Source organism: Felis catus, chromosome B3 (assembly GCF_018350175.1).
Source record: "Felis catus isolate Fca126 chromosome B3, F.catus_Fca126_mat1.0, whole genome shotgun sequence".
Classification (NCBI taxonomy): Eukaryota; Metazoa; Chordata; class Mammalia; order Carnivora; family Felidae; genus Felis; species Felis catus.
The window spans coordinates 19,415,872-19,440,345 of record NC_058373.1 but is presented as its reverse complement, the minus strand read 5'-3'; the positions used below and the strand labels follow the sequence as shown (position 1 = coordinate 19,440,345).

At 44.6% G+C, this 24,474-nt stretch overlaps 1 protein-coding gene across 2 annotated transcripts in view; it reads left to right on the top strand.

Moving 5' to 3' along the window:
- Window positions 1–20,401, top strand: part of CHSY1 (chondroitin sulfate synthase 1) — a 70,931-nt gene extending 50,530 nt beyond the window's left edge. The window contains exons 3-4 of one of the 2 annotated variants that reach the window (XM_045058900.1): window positions 15,749–15,928; window positions 17,366–20,401. In XM_045058900.1, coding sequence (XP_044914835.1) covers window positions 15,749–15,928; window positions 17,366–18,958 — 1,773 coding nt within the window. In that variant the 3' untranslated portion in view covers window positions 18,959–20,401. The remainder of the gene's footprint in view (window positions 1–15,748; window positions 15,929–17,365) is intronic. The other variant, XM_019831944.3, reaches the window with a different exon arrangement.
- The last annotated feature ends 4,073 nt before the right edge of the window (window positions 20,402–24,474 follow it).

Genomic DNA, 24,474 nt, shown 5'->3' with positions numbered 1-24,474 from the left:
CCTATAGTTCATTGTGAACTGCTAAGCTTTCATACACCCAGTGTAACATTTTAGCATGTTAGACCAATGCATTTGAAGAAACCAGGGCATTCACATTTAAATTTATTTTGACATCAATTGGACCCTAAGATAGTAACAGTGGTTATGGCCGGGTAGTAAGAATAGAATTCTTGTTTTATTTTACCTCTCTTGAGTTTTCCTGGTTTCAGCCAGTGAACAGAGGTTGTATATTAAACCTCTCCCCACTTTGCAATGGCACAGTAATGTCTGACACCCGGACTTCACATCAGTATGGGACACCAGAAAATTCCTGACCAGGAGGCTTGTACAGAAAGAGGTTTTCATTTCTTCCAGTGCAGTTCATACTTACAGGGTTTGATGAGTGATACATTGTTTATTTAGAGTATGCTTATTTCACAGACACATCTACTTTGTATATTTATAGATGATTTATGTTGACTTACTTGGGTCAAGATAATGTGCAACTAGAGGTGCCTGGGTGGCTCAGATGGTTGTGTTGGACTCTTGATCTCACCTCAGGTCTTGATCTTAAGGTCATGAGTTCAGGCCCCTCATTGGGCTCCACATTAGGCCTGGAGCATACTTAAAAAAAAAAAAAAAAGATAATGTGCAACTTGAATTTGAACCTATGTGGAATTCTCTGGTTACTGTCCCTTACCGCTTTTGTGAAAAAAATTTGTACTTTTCCCCTTCGTTTGACATATGATTTATTCCTTTACGTTACCCTATAAGTTTGCTCACGTCTATGAAATGTTTGCTTTTCTTGTGGCTTATAATTTTAGTGTTTCTTTTTCTTTGGTTCAAAGGTCCTGATTTGACAAATAGCAGAATCGCTTGATTTTAGTTAGGAGTTAGTGTTGTTAACTATATCAGGAAAATAAATGTTCAGAAGTAGAATTACTACTCCAATAGAATGTACTTATAAGTATATACATACTGTATAGCTTGCAGCATGTATTTGGTTTTGTTGCCTTATATGTGAGTATGTACATTAGAATGAATATTTGTCAGATGTCCCCAGAGTAGGTTTGTGATTCTCCCTCTTTTCAGTATTTTATAATGAATGCATATTGTTTCATAACAATAAAAAAAGATTTAAAAATAGTAATCATGTGATTTGAGTATTTCTACAAGATGGCATTTTAAAAATCACATGGCGGGGCGCCTGGGTGGCTCAGTTGGTTGAGCGTCCGACTTCGGCTCAGGTCACGATCTTACGGTTCGTGAGTTCGAGCCCCGCGTCGGGCTCTGGGCTGATGGCACAGAGCCTGGAGCCTGCTTCCGATCCTGTGTCTCCCTCTCTCTCTGCCCCTCCCCCATTCATGCTCTGTCTCTCTCTGTCTCAAAAATAAATAAACATTAAAAAAAAATAAAAAATAAATAAATAAAAACCACATGGCTTGCAGTGTAGACAGTAAATGCTCTTTGTAAGACTACACTTCATCTGTGAAATCCCCCTTTATTTCGTTGTACTTGATCTTTGTTGTAACATACATGTCGTAGAATCTGATCGAAACTTTGAGCAAAGAAGTAGATGAGATCTTTTTGTCATCCTTTTCAGAAGTGTCCTTTTGAAAATAGAAATTTGAGGGGTGCCTGGTGCCTCCGTCAGTTAGATGTCCTACTTCGGCTCAGGTCAAGATCTCATGGTGGGTTTGAGCCCCGCATCGGACTCTGCTGACAGCTCGGAGCCTGGAGCCTGCTTAGGATTCTGTGTCTCCCACTGTCTCAGCCCCTCGCCCTCTCACACTCTTTCTCTCTCTCAAAAATAAATAAACATTAAAAAAAATTAAGAAAATAGAATTTTGACTTTTCAGAGCAACCAGTGGTTATCTCCCACCCCTACCTGTCACAGCTCTCAGGGTCTCGCCTTTCCCCCAGCCAACACATGTGCACACAGAGTCAGAGGTTGCTGTTTGATTTAGAAATAGAGGCAAAATTTGAAAGTCTGAGTGTGCAGGGACTTGGAGACGGTGCGTGTGCAGTGTTTCCAGCAGGAGTGGAAAGTTCTGGGTGTGACTGACGAAACACCGCTGCCTTTGGCGTGTAGAATCAAATCTCCCCTTCTCTTCCTAGCACCAGATTGTTAGTTATTTAATGGTGCAGAATATTAGATAGGAAACAAGGACTCACTCTAAGGGCAAGAATGATGGTAGATAGTTGTATTGGCCACAGACTTCAAAGCACAGTTAAGACATTCTCATCTAAAGTGCTGTAGTGAAAATGTTTCATTTCAAAATAGAGTACTTTAAAGTGTTACCCTGCTCCACTGTTTCTTGCCGAGGTACCCCTGTAAAATGTGTCCACATGAACAGGGCAAGGAAGAAGCAGGCGAGTAAATCGTTGAATTAGTTGAGATAGCGTTACCTTGAATGAACTTTTTCATTCTGTTTGCCTTTAGCCTAGAGTGCTGGAGGCCCATGTGTAAATAAATGTCAGTAATAAAACCAGTTGCCCGTTCTTATCTTTAGGAATGGCTTTCTTTTCTTTTTTTCTATGGTAAAGATCACTTCACTACCATTACCAGTAATGGCTTTACTGCTGAACACTACCATGGGGCACGGGGCGGGTGCAGCTGCTTAGTCCTTTTGAGTCACTTCCACTTTAAAAGACAGCTGGGCTGGCATTGGGAGCCCACTTTGTTCTGGTGCTGGGCCAGGGCAGGGCAGTGGGCGGCTGCCCATAAGTGAGGGAGGAAGTGGGTGGAGAGAGAGAGGTGTGGAAATCCGTGCTGAATGGTTCCTCCTCCTCTGCTCCCCCCCCCCCACCCCAACACCCCCATTGTGGATACTCAGTCTGTCTGCTCACAGAGTGAAAATGATCCTACCTTTGCCTAGAGAGCGGGTTTTCTTAGAAAGTGAAGGTCCCCGTCATCTTGGTGTAGGAGATTGGTACTGTTGTCACCAGATCTTCCTTTGCCCCAGGAATGTTTGTGTTGTGTGCACATTAAATAGGGGACTTTTCGACTCTTGCTTGCTTTGATGCTTCATCTGGCCAAAATTTGGTTCCATGGAGTTTACATACTTGTTCAGAAAGTTTGGGGTAGCTTTTAAGCCTTCCTTATTGATTATACCATTAAGATACCTCCCCCCGACACTCACTCCGTTACCTAAACCCCAGACTTCTGCTTGGCCCCACTGCACACATGCACGAGCCTTGCCGTGAGCATGGAAGGGCTGGCACAGAGGGACGGGCAGGTTGGGAGGGGACTTGGCACCGTGTCTGGAGAGCTCCTGGGTGGACCTTCAGGCCGGTGTCCTGGCCACGGTTCCTGCTATTTGCCCCCTAGTGTGGCCCTTGCACAGAGTATGTCAGTCATACTTGCCGAAGAAATGAATGTTCTAGAGGGAGTACCACATATTGTCTAGTCTTTGACCCACGGTGCCTTTGGAACTCTTCCCTCCCCCTCGCTTCTGTCAGGTCACTGCTCAGATTTCCCCCTGCCACGGAGGCCTGCCCCTACCCGCCACTCCCCTGTCCCCTGCCTCCCCACCCTCTGTATTTCCTCAGGGCTCCAGTCTCCTCTCTTGAGTTACCTGCCTGCCCCAGCCCTGGAGTGTGAGCTGCAGGACAGGACCTGCCTGGCCATTGTGTGTGCCCTGTGCCCAGAGCAGTGCCTGCAGGAGAGCGCCCGAGCTGTCATGAAATAGCCCTCCGGGCAGCTGGGACAGTGGGGCACTGGGCAGCTCGAATCTCCTGATTTGAAAATGTGGATAATAATCGCACCACCTCATAGGCTTGAACGAGTGAGTGCGTGGGAAGTGCCCGTGGAGCTTCTGAGAGGTGTTGCTCATCCATGTTCTAAAATCATAAACTGTTCAACTTCCATTAGGTTATAAGGATTAAAAAAAAAATCAAGTACCTCTGAAGGGTCAAAGGACACACTTTCAGTTCAAACGTGTTGCCTAACATGTAACTAACAGAAAGGTTCTGTTGATGGTTTTGGAAGTCGGGTAGGTTATTTTAGAAGTGTAGGATGATTATGTGCTCAGTACACTAAAATTCTCCGCTGTTTACCTTTTCTCCTTTGGGTCAGTGTTTATTAAGGGATTGTGTCCCATGCCAGGCTCTGCTCTGTGCTGGAGCTGCAGAAATAGTGGGCGAGGTCTGCCTTCAAGGAACTTCAGTCTGGCAGAGCAGCTAGGGGGCCCTAAGTGAGATTTTTGAAAATTCTAGATTGATCTTTTTTTTTTTTTTTTTTGAGAGAGAGAGAGAGAGAGAGAGAGAGAGAGAGAGCAGGGGAGGGGCAGAGAGAGACAAGGGAACAGAGGACCCATAGCCATAGCAGGCTGAGCCCCGATGCGGGGCTCAAACTCTCAAACCGTGAGATGACGACCTGAGCCAAAGTCAGACGCTTAACTGACTGAGGCCCCCAGGTGCCCCTAGAAGATCCTCTCTCAAGGATGCTTTTCCTCTTTCATGTCTCTGAGGACAGAATCTACACGTTCAGGGGCTGTCTTCTGAGGTCCTGTTGCCGTATCTGTTGGGAGTTGGGGAAGCGGGGGCCAGGGAGGGGGCAGGGGTGGGCTGAGTGTGTGTCTCGCCTTTGACTGGTCTACCCACCGAGCCCTGGATGGTCTGCCTGGGAATGTGAGGGGCAGGGTTGGCTTGAGGACAGGGGTAGCTTTGCCTGGCACATGTGGTACGATGTGGCTTCTCTTTCCTAAAGTGTCACCTCTTCCGTTGGGTAAGGTGCTTCTCTGTCATTGTGATGTTGAAATATCGCCTGGAGCCACTTACAGTGTTAAGTGATTAGTCTTTTTTGTCCTCATTTGTAAAGTAGGAGAAATAACATCCACCCATTCATTTATTCAGCCAGTGCTTATTGCGCAACTGCTTGTGTTAGGCACCTAGAGCAAAAGTAGGTTTTGCCCTTAAGGAGTTTAAAATCGTAAGGATTCAAATGAGTGTGTGCGTGTAGGGGGAGGAAGGGAGGGAAGGAGGTACACTAATGAGATGTTCAAATAAAAAAAAAAAAATCTCTTCTTTTTATATAGGGCTTTCTATTTTGCCGTCTTCAAAGACCAAAAAATCTTAACTCATTGTGAATTGTTAATCACTTGGATTTTGTTTCCACATATCTCTTTCCACAAGGACCTGAATCCTAGAGTATTTTATATATTCCTCTAAAGGGTTTGTTTTGCTTAGAGCAGGGAGTAGACTAATGAGTGGAAGGGAAGAACAAAAGAATTGATTATAAATAACAAGTCAGAGAAAAAGGATTGACTATCTTCCCCTGGAATCTACTTTTATTAACATAAAACATAATTTGAGGATTTTTTTTTCCTGCTAGGTTGCCTGTGAGTTTTTAGAAAATTAAGTCACTATTTTTTAGAGCAGTTGAGGTTTAAAGGGAAGTTGAGCAGACTGTAGTGTTCCCATATACCCGTCTCTCCCCCAACCCCACGATCACGTCATCAGCACCCCCACAGAATGGTACATTTGTTACAGTCGGTGGGTGGGCCTGCACTGACACATCATAATCACCCAGTCCCTAGTTTACATTAGAGTTCCCTCTCGATGTTGTGCATTCTCTCACCATTGTAGTATCATACTGAGTAGTGTCACTTCCCTAAAAATCCTCTGTGCACCCCCTCTCCCCTAACTCTTGGCAACCACTGATCCTTTTATTGTCTCCATGGTTTTGCCTTTTCCAGGATGTCCCATAGTTGGAATTGTACAGTATGTAGTGGCCTTTTCAGATTGGCTTCTTTCGCTTAATGATACACATTAGAGGTTCCTCTGTGTCTTTCCGTGGCTTGATAGCTCATTTCTTTTTATTGTTGAATAACTTTCCGTTGCCTGGATGTACCACAGTTTATTCATTCACCTGCTTGAAGGACACACTGGTTGACTGCAGGTTTGGGAATTTATGACTAAAGCTGCTACACCTTGTGTGGACGTAAGTTTTTGATTCAGTTGGTTAAATACCAAGGAATGTTAATTGCTAGATCTAACAGTTAAGGGTACGTTTAATTTTGTAAGAAACTGCCAAATGTCTTTAGAGGCTGTGCCATTTTGTGTTCCCACTATCCATGAACGAGAGATCCTATATTTTTTTATTTTTTATTTTTTTAAGTTTTATTTATTTATTTTGAGAGAGACAAAGACAGCATGAGCGGGGGAGGGGGGTAGAGAGTGAGGGAGAGAGAGAATTCTAAGAGGGTCCGCATCGTCAGCACAGAGCCTAATGTGGGGCTCAAACTCATGAAACCATGAGATCATGACCTGAGCCAAAACCTGAGCCACCGAGACGCCCCATGAGAGGGTCTATTGATCCATATGCTTGCCAGCAGTTGATGTTACCAGTATTTTGGATTTTGTCCATTTTAATAGGTCTGTGGTGGTATCTCATTTTATTTTGCATTTCTCTAATGTCATACGATGTTAAACATCTTTTCACATGCTTATTGGTCATCTGCATATCTTCTTTGGGGAGTTTTGAAAGTTCTTTGTATATTTTGGACACTTGTCCTTTATCAGATATGTTTTTTGCAAACATTTTCTCCCAGCCTCTGGATTTTCTTCTCATTCTTTTGACATTGTCTTTTGCAGAGAGGTTTTTTAATTTTGATGAAGTCCGGCTCCTCAATTATTCCTCTCATGGATCACCTTTGGTGCTGTATTAAAACGTCATCTCCATACCCAGGGTTCTCTGTGTTGCCTCCTGTTATCTCCAAGGACTTTTATAGTTTTGTGTTTTTACATTCAGGTCTGTGGTCTGTCTTGAGTTAATTTCTGTGAAGGGTGTAAAGTCGATGTCCAGATTGATTTTTGTTTGTTTGTTTTTTCTTGTGAGTGTTCAGTTGCTCTGGCAACATTTGCTGAAAAGACTATCTTTGCTTCAGCTTATATTGCCTTTGCTCCTTTGTTGGTTGCCTATGTTTAGAAAATGTTTATTTGTATCACTTCTCTAGAAATCTGATACTGTAGAATTTAAGAGCTCCCCCCTTCCCCCCGGAAACACTCCCTTTCCTTCCCCTTTCCCCATTTCTTAAAGACAACTGTAGGAACTCAACCCTTTGTAATTGCAGAGTAAGAGCCCCTTCTCAGATTTACATGGGATTAATTGCAGGATTAAGTCTGGGAGTCCCCATGCAGACTCCCTCACCACCGTGTGACAGAAATACTGACTTGAATGTGTGAAACAAAGCCATGATATCTACCATCAGGTTCTCAAGCAGAAGCTGTACTTTCAAAAGGCTGGAGTGAACAGGAATTGGGCTGTGCTCTTGCTCCCCCTCCACTGGCCTTGCTGTCCTCCTCTGGTGGCCTCATCTTGTGACTGCAACTCCACTGGGTTGTCCTAACTCATTAGACTTTCATCATTAAAAAAAATTTTGTTTTAATCTTTATTTTTAAGAGAGAGAGAGAGAGTGTGAGTTCATACCTGAGCCGAAGTCAGATGCTTAACCGACTGTGCCACCCAGGTGCTCCTGGACCTTCATCATTCAAAGCCTGCTTGGATCTTTAGGGGTGTGTGTGTGTGTGTGTGTGTGTGTGTGTGTGTGTGTGTAAGATATTACTTGATAAATGTGGCAAGTTAAAATGGCTTAAAATGTCTTTATTTAGAATGAGATTCCACATTCCACAACAAATCAGGAATCTTGACTTCAAAAAATCCTAGAAGGAAATGAACTTGTATGCCACATTTGGGATACAAATGGGCTCATACAATGAACCCATACAAATGGGCTCATACAATGAACCCATACAAATGGGTTCATTTGGGCTCATATTTCTCTGTCTCTCATTCTAAAATTTGAATTGGTGGCTAACATTTAAAAATTAGGAAACTTTATGGGCACCTAGGTGGCTCAGTTGGTTGAGCATCCGACTTCGGCTCCAGTCATGATCTCACATTTCGTGAGTTTGAGTCTCATGTCAGGCTCTGTGCTGACAGCTCAGAGCCTGGAGCCTGCTTCGGATTCTGTCTCTCTCTCTCTGCCTCTCCCCTACTCACACTCTTTCTCTCTCTCTTTCAAAAATAAACAAACATAAAAAAAATAAAAAGTAGGAAACTTATACAAAAATAGCCATATTTCTACCTTTTCTGTAAAAAAATCAGATCTGAACCCACTGGGCCTGTGTTCCTATGTGTCCCTGTCCTCCAACTTCCCTAACCTGGTGCACTTCCCCAATATTGCCCCGTAAGATTGTTTTTAGTTTTATTTCTGTTTTTGTTTGTTTTTTGGCGATCCCTTAGGCTATAGCTTAAGTTGCTTTTCCTATGGTTATTTGCTCCAGGGTGAGAGCTGTATGTGGCCACAAAGGGACTAGCGTTAGGAAGGAGCACTGTGAGGGGACGCGTATGTGGTGGCCACCTGGTGGCCAACGGTGACTGGACCCGGGCACCTGCTGTGAGTCAGGTTTTAGAGAAACACCTATACAGAGGGAGAGCCCTTCATACACTTCCTTAAGAGCAGGCTGAGGGCCCAGGTGGTAGTGCTGCCCACTGTGTGCTTTATCTTTGTGTGCAAGCTTATCTTTTCTTTGTACTTGACCTTTTAGATTTTCCCTGCCTCAGAGGGTGCCTTTAATGTGTTCAGTAAGTATTTGGTGCCACATTTGCACAAGACTTTGTTCTTTTGAAGATAATTGTGCATACATTCATTCTTCATAATGCTGCCACATTTGCTTCTTTATCTATGGTAGGGGGTGGGGTGGGGAAAGGCAGTGCCCGGAAAGCTTAATTGACTCCCATAGGTCAAACGTTAGTAAAGAGCAGAGATGGAAGTTTAGATAGTTTTCTGACTGCAGATAAAGGCGTTCTCTTTCCACTGCCGCTGTTGACTATTCAAACCACGAAATGTTCACCCGCAGACTCTATTGATTTCAGTTTGATCACTTTGCTTATTGTTTTATGTAGAAGTATTACCTTACTACGGACAGCTTTCATAATAGTTTGCCAAGCTGAGTTCTCAGGTCTTTTGAAATGCGTCAGACTTCTCAAAAAGGTATTTAGATTTCAGATTTTGGCACTAATGGATCAAGACACAAACATACAGCTCTTATTATTTTTCTTTTTTTTTTTTTACCACTAGAGGCCCAGCATAATTCCCATGAAAAAATTTGCTTTTTTAAATGAACTCTTTAAAATACAAAGCACCTAATCCTTGAACTTATTAATTGAATGCAAATTGGCAAAGCCTATACAAACGCATTAGGAGAGAGACCTAATAGGGGCATGTGGAGTGACCATATGTCCCGAGAGCCATGGACAGGCCAGTTTACGCCAGTGATCTTGGCCTAATTTATTAACAGATTTTCTCTTTCATCTCTAAAGGTCCTGCTTCAGCCAGTAAGTTCTCTGGAAAAACCCTACCTATAGGTATATGGGAATGTTAATTTAAATATTTAAAACTGTGAATGAGATGATTTTGAAACTATTACCAGTTATGATCTCCTGACATTTAGGCAACCCATATTTTCTTTGAAACGTTTTTCAGCAGAAAAGGATAAGAAAAAATCTCTGCAAAGAATTGAAATGCTGCATAAATCAGAATGAAGAAATATCCATCGATCTGGAGCAGTGATAGTCTGTTGATGCAGCTGAAATACATATTTAATGATGGACACTAATGTAAACAGTTAATGGGGAGAACCGTGACTTAATGAGAATGTTGGCCTTCCTTGCAGAGGATGCCAAGGACATTTGCTAATGAAGACTGTAGCAGTCGGTATTTGTTAACTGAAGATTAGATGTGGGTAGTTGATGGGTGTTCCCAGCTGGGCTAGAAGTTCCTGGGAATAGCGTGACCTTGATATTTGTTAGCCCCTCTCAGATTTACCATAGAATGAGTCACAGTTCTGAAACATCTCACAGTACAGGAGATGGCTTTTCCGGAGTCCAAGGTTATGGGGACACTTTATAGAACAAAGCTTAAGAGCTGTATTATGGACACTGGAAATTAAACCATCAGTGGTGCTGTATGTGTTTTAAAAAGGCTTTCTTCCTTGTTTTTTATGCAAGAAATGACCTTGTGATTATAAAAGAAACCTGAATGCCAGATTTGTGTTTTCTCCTGCAGTACTTTTTAACTTCCCATTATGTAATATTCTTGGAAGGAATGTGCCAAGTGACAGATTATTGAACTATACTGCATAATAATGAAGTTTTCTTAAAATTTAAATTTGAATGCTTTGTAACAAACAAACTACATATTTGTTGCCGCATGGAATTACTACAATGACCTGTTATGAATCTCCTATCCTTAACTATTTTTATAGCAGAATTGGAGGTTTGCAGGGCCCCTGGATGGCTCAGTCAGTTAAGCCTCTGACTCTTGATTTCGGCTCATGGCATGATCTCATGGTTGTAAGTCTGAGTCCCATGTTGGGCTTTGTGCTGAGTGTGGAGACTGCTTAAGATTCTCTGTCTCTTTAACTCTGCCCCTTCCTCGCACCCCCCCCCCCCAAATAAGTAAGTAAGTAAGTAACCGTTAAAAAAAAAAAAGAAGAATTGGAGGTTTGCTTTTATAAGACGGAAGCAGTTAACTGGGATGTAGTGGTATCTTTTAATGCTCCAAACAGTTTGACTCAGTGAAGGTAGAACCTTGTAACGTTTCTAATGCTGTATCTTCAACCATATCAGGATGGATAGGTAGAACATCACAGCATGACTTTAGAATCCTATGTGATTGGTTATGAAACTAGCACGTAGATCCCATCTTAGAATTCTTCACACTGAAGGAACCTTTAGTACGATATAGACATTCAATAAAAAAACTTTGAGACCCAACAAATTCAAGTGACTCCTCCAAGGTCTTACAACTCACTAGTAGCATAAAAGCGATAAATGTCTCCATATAGTCTTATTTCTGAGTGTTTATTTTAAATTGTTACATTCTGAACTTTCTCACAGAGAAATAGTAGTTTATTTCTATTACCACTAAATTGCTAAACACTTACTTTAGTCACGTAATTATACCTCTTAAAGGTAGAGGACTTCATTCCTGTTGAATCTAGGCAATTGCCTGGAGTCCAGAAATTAAATGGTACCTGCCTCTTATCTGCTTAGTGGGGAACATTGTAGTGAACAGCACGTTAGCCATAATTTGAGGAAAAGAGGGACAATGCATAATAGAAGGTATAGATGTTCACCTTAATGATCCAACTGTTCCTCATTCAAGTGCCCCAGAGCAAAATGGCTTGATTTCATCTCACCTGCAGCATTCTTAAATGCAACCAGGCATCTTTAAAGGCAAAACCCAAATGACAGCACGAAACTAGGAACTAGTGAAGATAAAAACAAAGATAATTTGAGGAGAACTTTCTTTGCAAGGGATCCCCAGAGCAAAAGCAAATGCCTAAAATACTACAAAGGCAGACATGAGATCCAAAAGCACTAAGATCACTTGATGTGAACAGGTGGAAAAGGTGACGGGGTAAAAGTGGAAGGGGATAGATGGAGGGGGGTGGTGTTGCGCACTCACAACCTTTTTCCTTACCTTTCCTCCGAAGCCATTTTGTAACAAGGCTTTGTATAGAAGTTGATGGCATTTGTTAAATGTGCTGAATGAACAAAAGGTGCCACTAGAAGCCGATTTGGGCAGGGTCTTAGTATCAGCATCAGTACCCTTCTGTGGAGGTGCATGGCCTCACCTGTAGACATTCTGTCTGCTCACCTGTAAAGTACTTATGTCCACATTTGCTCTTTTAGACAAGGAGCTATTTATTTAGATTTTTCTTAGGATCATAGCAGGTGTCTTTTCCATCCAGTCTGTCAGGTGGGTGGCTTCTTTGTCTAAAATGTTTATTTTGTAGTAATATTAGTGTGCTAAGTAAATCCTTTGGGGGTGATACAGGAGGGGAGAGCACGAGCTAGTCTGGGCATAGACTTGGCCTCATTTGTAACAAAATAAGTACTGTTCCCCCGAACACACACGCTCACGCGATCTCTGTCTTGTAAAAGATTTCTTCATTTAAAAAGAAAAAAGGATATAACATAACATTCCTTTCATTCAGATTTTTAGAGGTTAGTCAGAAGATACCTACAACTTTCCTCTAAGTTCACATTCTCAGTCTGTAATCGTTCCTGGGGATTTTAAGGCTTCCATAAGCCCGTTAGTCAAATGTCAAGAATTTTCTTTGTGTTTATGCCTTTAGCACACATACTCTGTTTTGGGTGAAGCTTGCCGAGACGTCCGACACTATGAAAGTCATAGCCGCAGACGGCCTCTAAAAGATGTTGAGCAATGTAGTCCTGAAAGTGTTCGGGGATGTGATGTCCTGGTGAGCCTGTAAGAAGCAGCAGTCATGTGCAGCAGACCATGCACTGCACAGAGGACTCCCTTTGGAGATCACTCTCCATGCACAGGGTTTTGATAGCCAAGAATAAAATGTGTAGTCATGGACTCAGGGAGTAAAGGACAAATAACAACTACATCCTTTGTCTGGAAGGGTACTTATTTTTCCTCAAAATACACTGCTGATTTTTACATTCCAAAATATATTCTAGCCAGAGGGACCTCAGGCTTATCCCTCATCGTTAGTTACTGAGGATCTCATGTCTGTCAGCCCTCGTCATCTGTGTTCTTCTGCATTAAATCATGCCACAGTATCTTGATACCTGCTGTGCGTAAAGACTTTCCTGTTTATCATAAATTCACCAAATACCTGCTGAGCGTCTTGTGTCCAGTGTGAGCCAGACTCTGGAGATGTAGTGAATGTCTGGATACCAGTTCCCCCAGTCTGCTCTAGAACTCTTTGTCTCAAGTCTGTCCTGGCTGCCAGAGCAAAAACACTGTCAACTGGGTGGTTTAAACAGCAGAAATGTATTTCTCACAGTTCTGGAGGCTGGAGGTCTGAGATAAAGGTATCTGCATGGTCAGGTTCTGGTGACGACCGTCTGCCTGGTTTGCAGACCTGCTTTCTTGTGTACCGTCTTGGTGGGGACTGAGTGCTCTGGTCCCTTCACCCCCTTATACAGGCCCCCATCCCACCGCAGGGGCCTCATCCTCATGACTTCATCTAAACTCAGTCACCTTCCAGAGGCGCCCTCCAGATAACATCACATTGAGAGCGCTTCAGCATGTCAGTTGGGGTGAATTGGGAGTCCGCAGACATCCAGTCCATTGCACTCTTCTTATGGGGCTTACTTGCACTGTCTTTCTGGGGCTGTCTTTGCTTTCTTCTCTGTTGTACCTTTTGTTTCCAGGATCCTATGTGATCATCTTTCTAGATGTATTCCCTCACTCTAGAAGGGCACATCCTTTCATAGCTGGGATGGAATGAGTACGAGGTAAAACCGTCCTTGAATGTCTGAAAATCTCTCTTCTACCCTCCTACTTGATGGGTCGTTTGGTTGGGAAGAGAATTCTCCATTGAGAATAACTTTCACTCCCCCCCTGCTTTTAACAAGGCATTGGTCTTTCTCTTCCAGTCAGGACAGAGCACTCTAGTTTCTGGTCAATTTATACATGGCCCTTTTCCTCCTCTTTGGAAGTTTTTCAGATTGCTCTATCTGTGGTGTTCCGAGTTTCTACTCTTAGTACTAGGTAGTTGGGGTTTAATTCAGCAACTGTGTCTTTAATTCTGAGCCCATTTTCTGTATTGTTACTCTCTCCCTCATGTGCTTTTCTCTTTTTGGAATGAATACTTTTCTGTTTCCTGGTTTTGTTTTCATCTCTCTTTTCTGAGATGTCCTTCAGCTTTATCCTCAGACTCTCCTTTTTTTTCTTTGGCTATTTTATGTTTATTTTCAAGAGCTTTTTTGGTTTTTCTGATTTTTTTTTTTTTTTTTTTTTACAGTATTCAGTTTTTGTTGCACGAGTGCCTTGTCTTCTGTGTGAATGTGCTACAGGTTTGTTTTTTGTTTCCGTTGTTGAGTTTCTCTTCTGTTCACTGCATTGTTTCTCTTTCTGGCAATCTTCTGTTTCTGTGTTCTGTCTCCATCTTTCCTGTTGGAACCCTCCTTCAGCTGCCTGATGGTCCCTGGCTGTTGATGATCAAGGAAGACTCAGGCATTGAAGAAGCTAACTGAAAGCCCTGTAGGCAAGATTCCTTAAACTAGTGTCATAGCTGTAGTGATCTGGCCTTGGGCGATCCCTTTTGCAGGAGGACTCCAGATAATCTATGGGAATGTTTAATTGATGCAGAAAAGACTCTTCCAGTCTCCTACTGGGAATGGAGAGTGGAGGGTGAGTGCTCTGAGACTCAGTTGAGGAAAGGGCTGGGAGCCCTGCTCTTTAGACGTTCATTTCCCTCCAGCTGTCAGCCTTGCTTTCATCCCTGCCCAGCTGTTCAGTGAACTAAGTCCTAGAGGAGTGAGGGAAGGAGCCTGTAGACAGATCTCTTCTGGAACAACTACTGTAAATGATGACCGTGTTAAGAAACCTACAATACTTGCTCCTCGCGCATCCCGATTCTGGTACAGTTGGTGGGCAGTCCTACATGAATTTGGGCAACACCCCCATCATCTAAATGGCAGAGTAACCTGGAGCATGTCTTTGAAGATGCTGGACATCTGCCAGCGCTCTCCTCCCTCCATGTGCCTATGGTTTCGCTGGGTCCAGCACTGGGCCTCACCCCTGCCTTTCACAGCACCTTTCCTGGGGTTCTGAAGGGCACATTGGCTTACCGTTTAGAGCAGGCCGTTAGCTGCCATCTTCCTTGGCTCCCTTTTCATGTCCTCAGCATTTGGGGGCATCTCTTACCTACTGTGTTTCCTCTCCCATTCTCTTGGTCCTTGTGGGTTTATTCCTTTCTTACTTCTTTCTTCTCTTTGAAGAGATAATTTGGAAAGAACCATGTGGGTTCTAGGACTTCATTTTTAGCCATAAGCCTCTGATTTGTATTTTAAGACCATTTTTGCTACTGTGTCAAAATGGTCCTGAGGGAAAGAGAACAGAATTCTGCAGGGAGCCCCATTGGGAAGCCCTGAGGAGGCATAGCCCAGCCTGGAGAGAGAAGAGAAGGCCTGAGACCCCGGGGAGGTGGGCTGGGCAGCACTAGCTGTCTGCAGGGGGCAAGGGCCGGAGGGGGGAGGAGCACTACCGGCTTCAGGCTCTTCTGACCTAATTTTGGAAAGCAGCTTGTATGGTTCATTGTGTTTACATTGTTGCAAATGGAGAGACCTTTAAAACAAGCCATGGTTCTTCGTGCCCACTGTTAAAAATTTTAAATGGACAAAATGAAAATACTATGTCATCATAACAAATACATATAAATTATTACATAGCCTTCCGTCTCTCATACAGTAGTTGTTTTATTAGTCCGCAGGCATGGAGCCCTGGGCCATTGCTGATTCCTTTGCCGTGGGGGTGGGGGCACCGCTGTGTCCTTTCCGGAGCTTCCCCGCACCCAGGTGGCATCCTCAGGGGAGGGGGGAGGCGGCAGGACTCAGATAACTGGAGGAAGGGCCTCCGGGCTGCTGTTGGGGCCCGCAGGGGTAAGGGGAGTCCAGGCGCCCTGCTTTCCCTAAGCACATCCCGGACTGCAGCCTTGCTTCTGGCCGTTTGAGTCCAGCATTGGAGTTTTGCTCTCCCGCATTGCCTGGTAAATAACAGAAGACGTGTGTAAAGTCGCACATCAGTGAGTGCCTGTGTTGTATGCTATCCCCTGGGAGCAGAAACTACAGGGGCCCTGCAGGCCTGTCAGGGAGCACCCTGCGTGCGCCCAGCGCCTCCTGGCACACCACAACGGCGGGGATGCTCTCCCAGGTTTGGGACGCTCTGCCTGCCTTCTAGCTTCTTTGACACCTGACTGCTTTTTCTAATTAATTTAGAATTTGGGAACTACCTCAGTGGCTGATCCCACGCACCCAGGTCACATGTCGATCACAGGCCTTGTGGGAAGAAAGTTGGAAACAGGGCACTTCCGAGATGTTGTCTTATTCCAGGCTAAGTCCTGCTCTGCGAACGGACCTCACAGGCGTCCAGGAGAGCAAAGGGCCGAGTTTGAGAAGGTCAGCATTTGCCAGACTCATGGCTCCCTGAGAATTGAGTGAGGGAGTGAATGTGGGTGGAGGCCTTGCTCAGAACCTGGCCTGTATTCTTTGCCCCCTCTTCCTCTCTGTCTTTCTCTCTCTGTTTCTATCTCTCTCACCATTCTGAGGAAGTATTTCCCCTTTTTTTTCTTTCTTATTGGCTTTATTTATTGGTAGTTTGTAGTATCATATCGAAGAAGAAAACCGGATGTAAAAATGCTAACCCATATTTTACTGTTACATTGATTGCCATGTCTCAGAAAAAAAAAAAAAGACTTTCCAAAGGCACATAAACTGCTTGGTTCACATACATATCACCCTATCAAGCGTTGGTATTTAGCAATATGAACAAAACCCCAAAATGACCCACAAATGAAACAGGACTAATTTATCACATACCAACTTCAATATTATTGAATGGTTTTTGCAGATTTTTATTCTTTGTTCCAGAAGGCTTTGTAGATACTCATCATCTCACCGCTCGGATGTTCAGGGGAATTAAGTATATTCTCTATCTGACTTAAGGAACATGCCGCATTTGGGCTGATGGACCTCAAACCTTTGTCCCCCCTGCTCCCCCCAAGCCAGTGTCCCAGGACAGGGGACGAGTTGGTGGAATAATGGGCCCGTTTGGGTTGCCTGCCTTTTAGCTGGACATTCTGAGCCCGCCGTGGGCTGCCCTGTGCCAGTGCTGGAGCCCCGGTGCTGAGTGAGCAGACCCTCTCCTGCCTGCACAGAGGCCGTGGGGAGGTGCACTTGACACTAGGAACAAGCAAGTCACAGTGCTCACTTCCAGTGACCTTGCAGAACCTTGGCTTCGCCTGCAGCATGCCCTTCCAGACGGCAGGCCTCCTCCCCTTTCCTTGTCTTCAGCTCCCTGGAAGCAGTGTTAGTCCTGTGTCAGGTCCCGCTCCTGGAGTTTTTCTCTTTACACCATCGATTCGGGCACTTCTAGCTGTAGGGTCTGCTCTTCCAGCTGGGTAGCAGCTCCCACTGGGGGCCAGTCTTCAGGAGGGGGGACCTCGGCTCTTGGGTCCCTTACATGGGCTTGGTGGGGACCCAGGGTGACATTCTCTTCCAGGTATGCTGACTGTGATCTGAAGATTACACCTTTTCTATAGGAAAACTTTCTTAAAATTCGGTTTGCCTTCAGAATTATATTGGCCAACTCTGGTTATTGATGAAGGCTTATTTCTTGATGCAGTTCATATTTCTTACTCATTTCATCCCATTGGACTGCTGGAGATTGGGCTTTACCTAAGGCTTCTGGTATGCTGTGGTGGCTCATTTGGAAAGGTTTCAAATATTTAGATTTTTTTGAAGACTTTGCAGGTGTGTAAGGAAATGCGAGACTAGAGGGACAGAGTCACGTGATACTAACCTAGCCATCATCTTTTTTTTTTTTTTCCTTAACAGATGCAGCAGCTTTTTTATGAGAATTACGAACAGAACAAAAAGGGGTACATTAGAGATCTCCATAATAGTAAAATTCACCGAGCCATCACCCTGCACCCCAACAAAAACCCACCCTACCAGTACCGGCTCCACAGCTACATGCTCAGCCGCAAGATAGCCGAGCTTCGCCACCGCACCATCCAGCTCCACCGAGAGATCGTCCTGATGGGCAGATACAGCAACACGGAGATTCACAAAGAAGACCTCCAGCTGGGAATCCCACCTTCCTTCATGAGGTTTCAGCCCCGCCAGCGGGAGGAGATCCTGGAGTGGGAGTTTCTGACTGGGAAATACTTGTATTCTGCGGCTGAGGGCCAGCCGCCTCGGAGAGGGATGGACTCCGCTCAGAGGGAGGCCCTGGATGACATTGTCATGCAGGTCATGGAGATGATCAATGCCAATGCCAAGACCAGAGGACGCATTATTGACTTCAAGGAGATACAGTATGGCTACCGCCGGGTGAACCCCATGTATGGGGCTGAATACATCCTGGACCTGCTCCTTCTGTACAAAAAGCACAAAGGGAAAAAAATGACTGTTCCCGTCCGGCGACACGCATATTTACAGCAGACCTTCAGCAAGATCCAGTTTGTGGAGCACGAGGAACTGGATGCAAAGGAATTGGCCAACAAAATCAATCAGGAATCCGGATCCTTGTCCTTTCTCTCAAATTCCCTGAAGAAACTTGTTCCCTTTCAGCTCCCTGGATCAAAGAACGAGCACAAAGAACCCAAAGAGAAAAAGATAAATATATTGATTCCATTGTCTGGGCGTTTCGACATGTTTGTGAGATTCATGGGAAACTTCGAGAAGACGTGTCTCATTCCCAATCAGAACGTCAAGCTCGTGGTTCTGCTTTTCAATTCTGACTCGAACCCTGACAAGGCCAAACAAGTTGAACTCATGAGAGATTATCGCATTAAGTACCCTAAAGCTGACATGCAGATTTTGCCTGTGTCTGGAGAGTTTTCAAGAGCTCTGGCCCTTGAAGTAGGGTCTTCCCAGTTCAGTAACGAGTCTCTGCTCTTTTTCTGTGACGTTGACCTCGTGTTTACTACAGAATTCCTCCAACGATGTCGAGCAAACACAGTTCTGGGCCAACAGATATATTTTCCAATCATCTTTAGCCAGTACGATCCAAAGATTGTTTATAGTGGGAAAGTTCCCAGTGATAACCATTTTGCCTTCACTCAGAAAACTGGCTTCTGGAGAAACTATGGGTTTGGCATTACTTGCATTTACAAGGGAGATCTTGTCCGAGTAGGCGGCTTTGATGTTTCCATCCAGGGCTGGGGGCTCGAGGATGTGGACCTTTTCAACAAGGTTGTCCAGGCAGGTTTGAAGACATTTAGGAGCCAAGAAGTGGGAGTAGTCCACGTCCACCATCCTGTCTTCTGTGATCCCAATCTCGATCCCAAACAGTACAAAATGTGCTTGGGGTCCAAAGCATCCACATATGGGTCCACACAGCAGCTGGCTGAAATGTGGCTGGAAAAAAACGACCCAAGTTACAGTAAAAACAGCAATAACAGTGGCTCAGTGAGGACAGCCTAAGGTCCAGCTTTGCTGGAAGAGACGTTTTTAATTATCTAATTTATTTTTCAAAAATTTTTTGTATGATCCGTTTTCGAAGTCCATACAAGGATATATTTTACACATGCTTTTCTTACAAAGGACTCCTTGATGATTGAGCTTTTTGAACAAAAATGTGATCATGTTTGCCTTTGAGCACATTTTCTTGCTGAACGTCATGTAGCAGGCCTGCTTGATAATGACTTGAAATGTACCTGATGGACAGAACTTTCTTGTAGTGTTTCGTTGTGTTTTATGCGTTTCTTTTCAGACCCCTTTGCTGTGGTCCTATGGTAGAAACCATGAACGTTCCTGCAAAGTATTAATGTAACAGAACACTGTAACTCTGGTACATGTTTTGTTGTAACTGGTAATGTTGCACAGATTCGACCTTTTGTCTTTTTTTTTTCAATGGCGTTTTTTTTTTTTTTTTTAAGCCATTTCATGTTCTAATTGTAAAATAAGGAAATGTGATAATAAGCTGTATCATCATTGTCGGGAGAGCTTTCCAAAGTTGATTCTTTCCCCCAACTTGTGCTCATTGTGGTCACGGAGTTGTTTTAAAAGCAAGGGGACAAAGGCACAGTAAGATGAATGGCTGTCGTCGTAATTTGTGTGGCTTAATGGACCTGGCATTAAATTCCAAGAAGGATTTGGTTTTTTGTTTTTTGTTTTTTCTCATCTTTAAAGGGTACACTATTAATATTTGGAATGGCAAAGAAGAATTATTGTAATAAATCTAATGTACACAAGCTAAAACAGAAACAAAAACCCGCCCTAATGAAAGCATTGGGGGAAAATGTATTTTGGTTTTGTTCATCCTGTCTGTGTTACATCGGTGGAGTTGGCTGTTTCAATCTTTAATTACTGTTTTGTTTTATTCTTTGTATCTGAAATACCTTTAATTTATTTAATATCCATTGTTTAGAGCTCGGCCATTTCTCAAGTACCTGTTTAGCTATTAGTATTTATGTGTATCAGGAGTGTGTTTAGTGTTATTTTATTTGCAGTAAACTGATCTCCAAAGATTTCCTTTTGAAAATGCTTTTCCCTCCTCAATTTTTACATTCCTTACTGTTTTACTAAATATTAAGTGTTCTTTGACAATTTTGGTGCTCACATGTTTTGGGGACAAAAGTGAAATCTGTCATTACACCAGAAAGTTCGTTTGTTTTAAAAACTCACAGATCAAATGTGCCTTAATAAATTTTCTTTTTCATTTAGATTTCAAACAGTAATAGACTTGCCATTTTAATACACATCGTTGGAGATCTGCTTATTTGTAAATAGTCTGTTGCTCATTCGGGAAAATAAACCAGTCAACAGTATTTTTCTATTGTACTTTTCAGGACCATTTTGTCTCATTACTCCTGTTTTAGCTAAAGAATTGTATAACATTTGGAGAGTAAAAAACTGAAACACTGATTTATAAAGTTTTTCAAGTTATTTCAGGGGGAATATTTATGTAGAATGCAGTTTGGGAGTGAAATGAAACTTTCAGGTGCCTCTTCCTCTCCCCCCACCTCCCTCCAGTGAATCTGTCCTTTGTTCCTCTTCAGCTTGTCCATTCTCTGTTCTCTAGAACAAGGGTCTTCCAACCCACTCCATGCCCCATCTGGCTTCCTGGTACGGATGCACCTTCCTGGCCCCATATTGGACTGACTGCGCCCATTGGAATCTGCATTTTAACCAGTGCCCACGTGCTACTGTGTGCACAAACGTTCTCGGGGTTTTAGGCTAGATCTAACTACAGGATAAATTGTGTATGGTTGCTCTATAATCCAAGAATCAAAAAAAGTTTAGATCTTTGATGCCAAGGGAGCAAGCTGTGTGGATGCCACTTCCAGTCCGGGACAGGTACTTACCGTGTAATGACAGTTAAGACCCAGTATAATAACATTGTGCTCTCGGGAGGGATTGCTGCCATTCAGCCTAATTGTCATTTACTTTGTGGGGATGTTTAGTTTTCCTTTGGAAAAAAAGCACAGATGTTTTTATTCTTCAGTAAGGAAGGGCACAGTATGCGTCCTGATGACAAAGTAAGTTCTCCATCATACTAGCTAACTAGAGGGATTTAGGACGGGGTATGAGCAGTTTCCTTCTCAAGCTTGAATGTCCATCCAGTGTCTTGGTGACGCTTTGTTCAAGTTCACCGTTTCCTTCCTACTCCCACTCGTGCTCGTCTATTCCACTTCCTGATGTCGTGTGGATGTTTACGGAGGTGCTGCCCTCCCTTCCTCGAGATTCAGTCTTTAGGAATGCTGCTGGACCCCTTCCTTCTGGTTCCCTCTTTGGTGGTGCCATGCCCAGACTCTGTGCTCACTGGCCTCCTGGTTCACTCTCCTCCTGGCCTCTCCTCGTGTATCCCGCCAGGATCCCTCTTCTCAATCAGCAGCTTTAGTGTCTTCCTGCCTGGGAGAAGACTCTGTGAGCCCCCTCCTCAGGAGCCTCCAGCCAAACTGGGCTCTAAGTTTGTGGGGTCATCAGTCTCTTTCCTGCTCTGGCCTCTGTCTGGAGCTCTCTCTGCACACCACTCCGCTGGCCACCCGGACTCATTCTCCAGGAGCCAACTGAAACTCTCGCCCTGACCACTCTGGGTTCACCCTGGACCCTTCCAGCATAGATGTGACCCAGCTGGACTTCATTCCATGGTCATGTGATAATGTCTCCCTCACTCCAGCCCCTCGAGTGCATCTGGATCTCTTCCCAGCGGTACCCTGACACGTTGAGCCCTCTTGTCTGTGTCCTACGCTGTCCCCAGCCTTGCTGTTAGTGCATGGTGCCCCGTCTGTATGCGTTCCTCCCAGTGGAATGTCCAGCTGACCTGCCTACCTGTCACTGCATTGGCTGTGACCTTGTGGCCCATCCATACCCATGACCTGGAAGTAATTGCTTCTTCCCTTAAACCTCTGAAGGCCTTCTACTTGAGATACGCTTTGTTTCATTGTTACTTTATTTATACTTAGTATGCATTGCTTTATTTTAAATATAGAGAAGTATTGAAATGACCCATAACCCCACAAACCAGATATCCCTTGTTAACAGTATCTAGAAATGAAGAATACGTGGAGATGGTTGGAAGGGGGGAGAGATCACAATGCTGCACAAAGGGGGGAAATGGAGCCTTCCTCCTCCTCTAACCGTCCAGCCCTGAGGTCCCTCCCACAAAGAACCACCGGCTTTGTGTGTCCTGGTGGGGAATGGGCGGTGTGAGACGTGTGTGAACTAGATTGGTAGCATTTGAAACAATTCATTTACACAAATGACAACCACATGCTTGCTTGGGCACGTGGGCCTGTGTGAGCCTCTTCTTACCACACGACAGAGGTGGACCTGGTCCGCTCATGACTGGTGGACATATTTCTGGAGGGCAGGGCGGAACCGGTGGGCTTTTGGGCGTTGTGGGGACACGTGTGGGAGCCCTGTCCAGAGTGGGAGTGGGAGAGTCTTGTGGGGCAGACGCTCATGGCACCTCACCCCTGGAAGGTGGGATTGCTTTCCCAGTCCTGCTATTCTGGGCCAACATGAGGCCATAGTATGCATGTGGACCATAGCATTCCAGGACTTTGGTGTTTGGAGACAGGGCCACGTGTCACAAACTATAGGTCACACGACTGTCCGTCCCTCTTGGCTGCAGAGTGATAGCTGGGAGTGAAGGGGATGCATTCCCTTTCACAGGGTGCTGAGGGGAGAAGGGGCAGGTGCTGCTGGTGCACCCACAGCTGGGGGGATACAGAAGTAGCCCTGACCTTTCCCTAGTCTCCCCAAACTCCCAATAACCCAGCGAGATCAAGCTCTTGATCTCTGTGGGCCAAGACTGTGCTCCCTTCCTGCCCAGCCTTTTGACACATCCCATTCACAAAGCTCGCCCAGCCTCACCCCCAAGTCAGCGGGCGTGTGCTTCCTCTGCTGCTCAGACAGCAGGTGCAGGGACGCGGCTAACGCACATCTTCACTCCCAGCAGGCTAGAGACGCTTACCATTGTCATGTGCGATTGAGCAAAATGACAGTCACATTTTGCCTCAATCCTGTACCCTTGAAGGGTCACGTGGAGAAGGACGACAGTAAAGGGGAATGGTAGGTTCCCCTACCATTCCCCAGAGGCATTCTGATGCCAGGTCTCTTGCCTTTCAACAAAAAGTCCATCCTCCAGGAAGGTGGATGGGCTGCCTGCCCACTGGACTCTGTCAGCCGCTGAGGGGCTCTGCCCTGGCCCCAGACTTCAGGGTCTCCCCTTGTGCTTTCTTGTCATGGTGGGGAGCAAGTGCCAGCCCTCCTGCACCTGCACTGGCTCCTGCCCTGGGGGATTAGGCTGTGTTACTGCATATAAATTGCTGTAATCTGTGCTGCAAAGGAGCTTATGTGCCGCAGTGACTGGGGGCCAGCAGGGAGGGGACCTGTTTGCTATGGTGGCTGCACAGGCCAGCACCCTACCTCAATGGGTCCCACTGTGCTCTTCAAACCCTGAAAGGATGGGCTTCTGTTCCATTTGAAGGAAAAGGCTGCTCATACCAAATCTGCTTCGTCAAACTTGTTACAAGTGCAGTTGAAGTGTAAATGTTGCAATGCTTCGGATCAAATTACAGCAACTCATTTTGTATGACTTCCAGTAGGGGGAAAAAAACCTTCTCATGTTAGTTTTGCTATGCTTCAGCGTTTGGGGGGTTTTTTTGTTTGTTTTGTTTTTGTTTTTGCAGAGATGTGAAGGGGGTGGATCGGAGAAGGGGGAAGAAAGAAAAACCTTCAACAGTACGGCAAACCAGATTAAGGGCCAGCTTGTCACCAATGAGTTAAACCATTTACATGCCTGTTGTCAGATACTTTTTAATGCATTTATTTACCCTTAATTATATTCCAGTTTTGAAGGTTTTCATGTCTTACTACAACAATCAAAAACAAAATTTTGGGGACACCCGGGTGGCTCAGTTGGTTAAATATCTGACTCGATTTCAGCTCAGGTCATGATCTCATGGTTTCATGAGTTTGAGCCCCATGTCGGGCTCTGTGCTGGCAGTATGGAGCCTGCTTGGGATTCTCTCTGCCCCTCCCCCACTTATGCTCTCTCCTGTGTCTCTCAAAGTAAATAAACTTAAAAGAAAACCCACAAAATTTTGTCCTTTGGAAAACATTCTAGCTGCATTTTCTTTAAAACAAGTTGTCTGGCTGACGAATTGTTCCTGTTTGGTTTATGTATTTATTTTGAGAGAGAGCATGAGCAGGGGAGGAGCAGAGAGAGGCTCTCAAGCAGGGTATGCACTGTCAGCACAGAGCACAACTCGGAGCTGGATCTCATGAAATGTGAAATCATGACCTAAACTGAAATCAAGCGTCGGTCACCTAACTGACTGAGCCACCCAGGTGCCTCTGCCAGACTGATTTCTTTTTCTTTTTTTCTTTTTAAAAAATGTTTTATTTTTGGGAGAGAGACAGAGCGTGAGTGAGGGGGGTTTGCAGAGAGAGAGGGACACAGAATCTGAAGCAGGCTCCAGGCTCTGAGC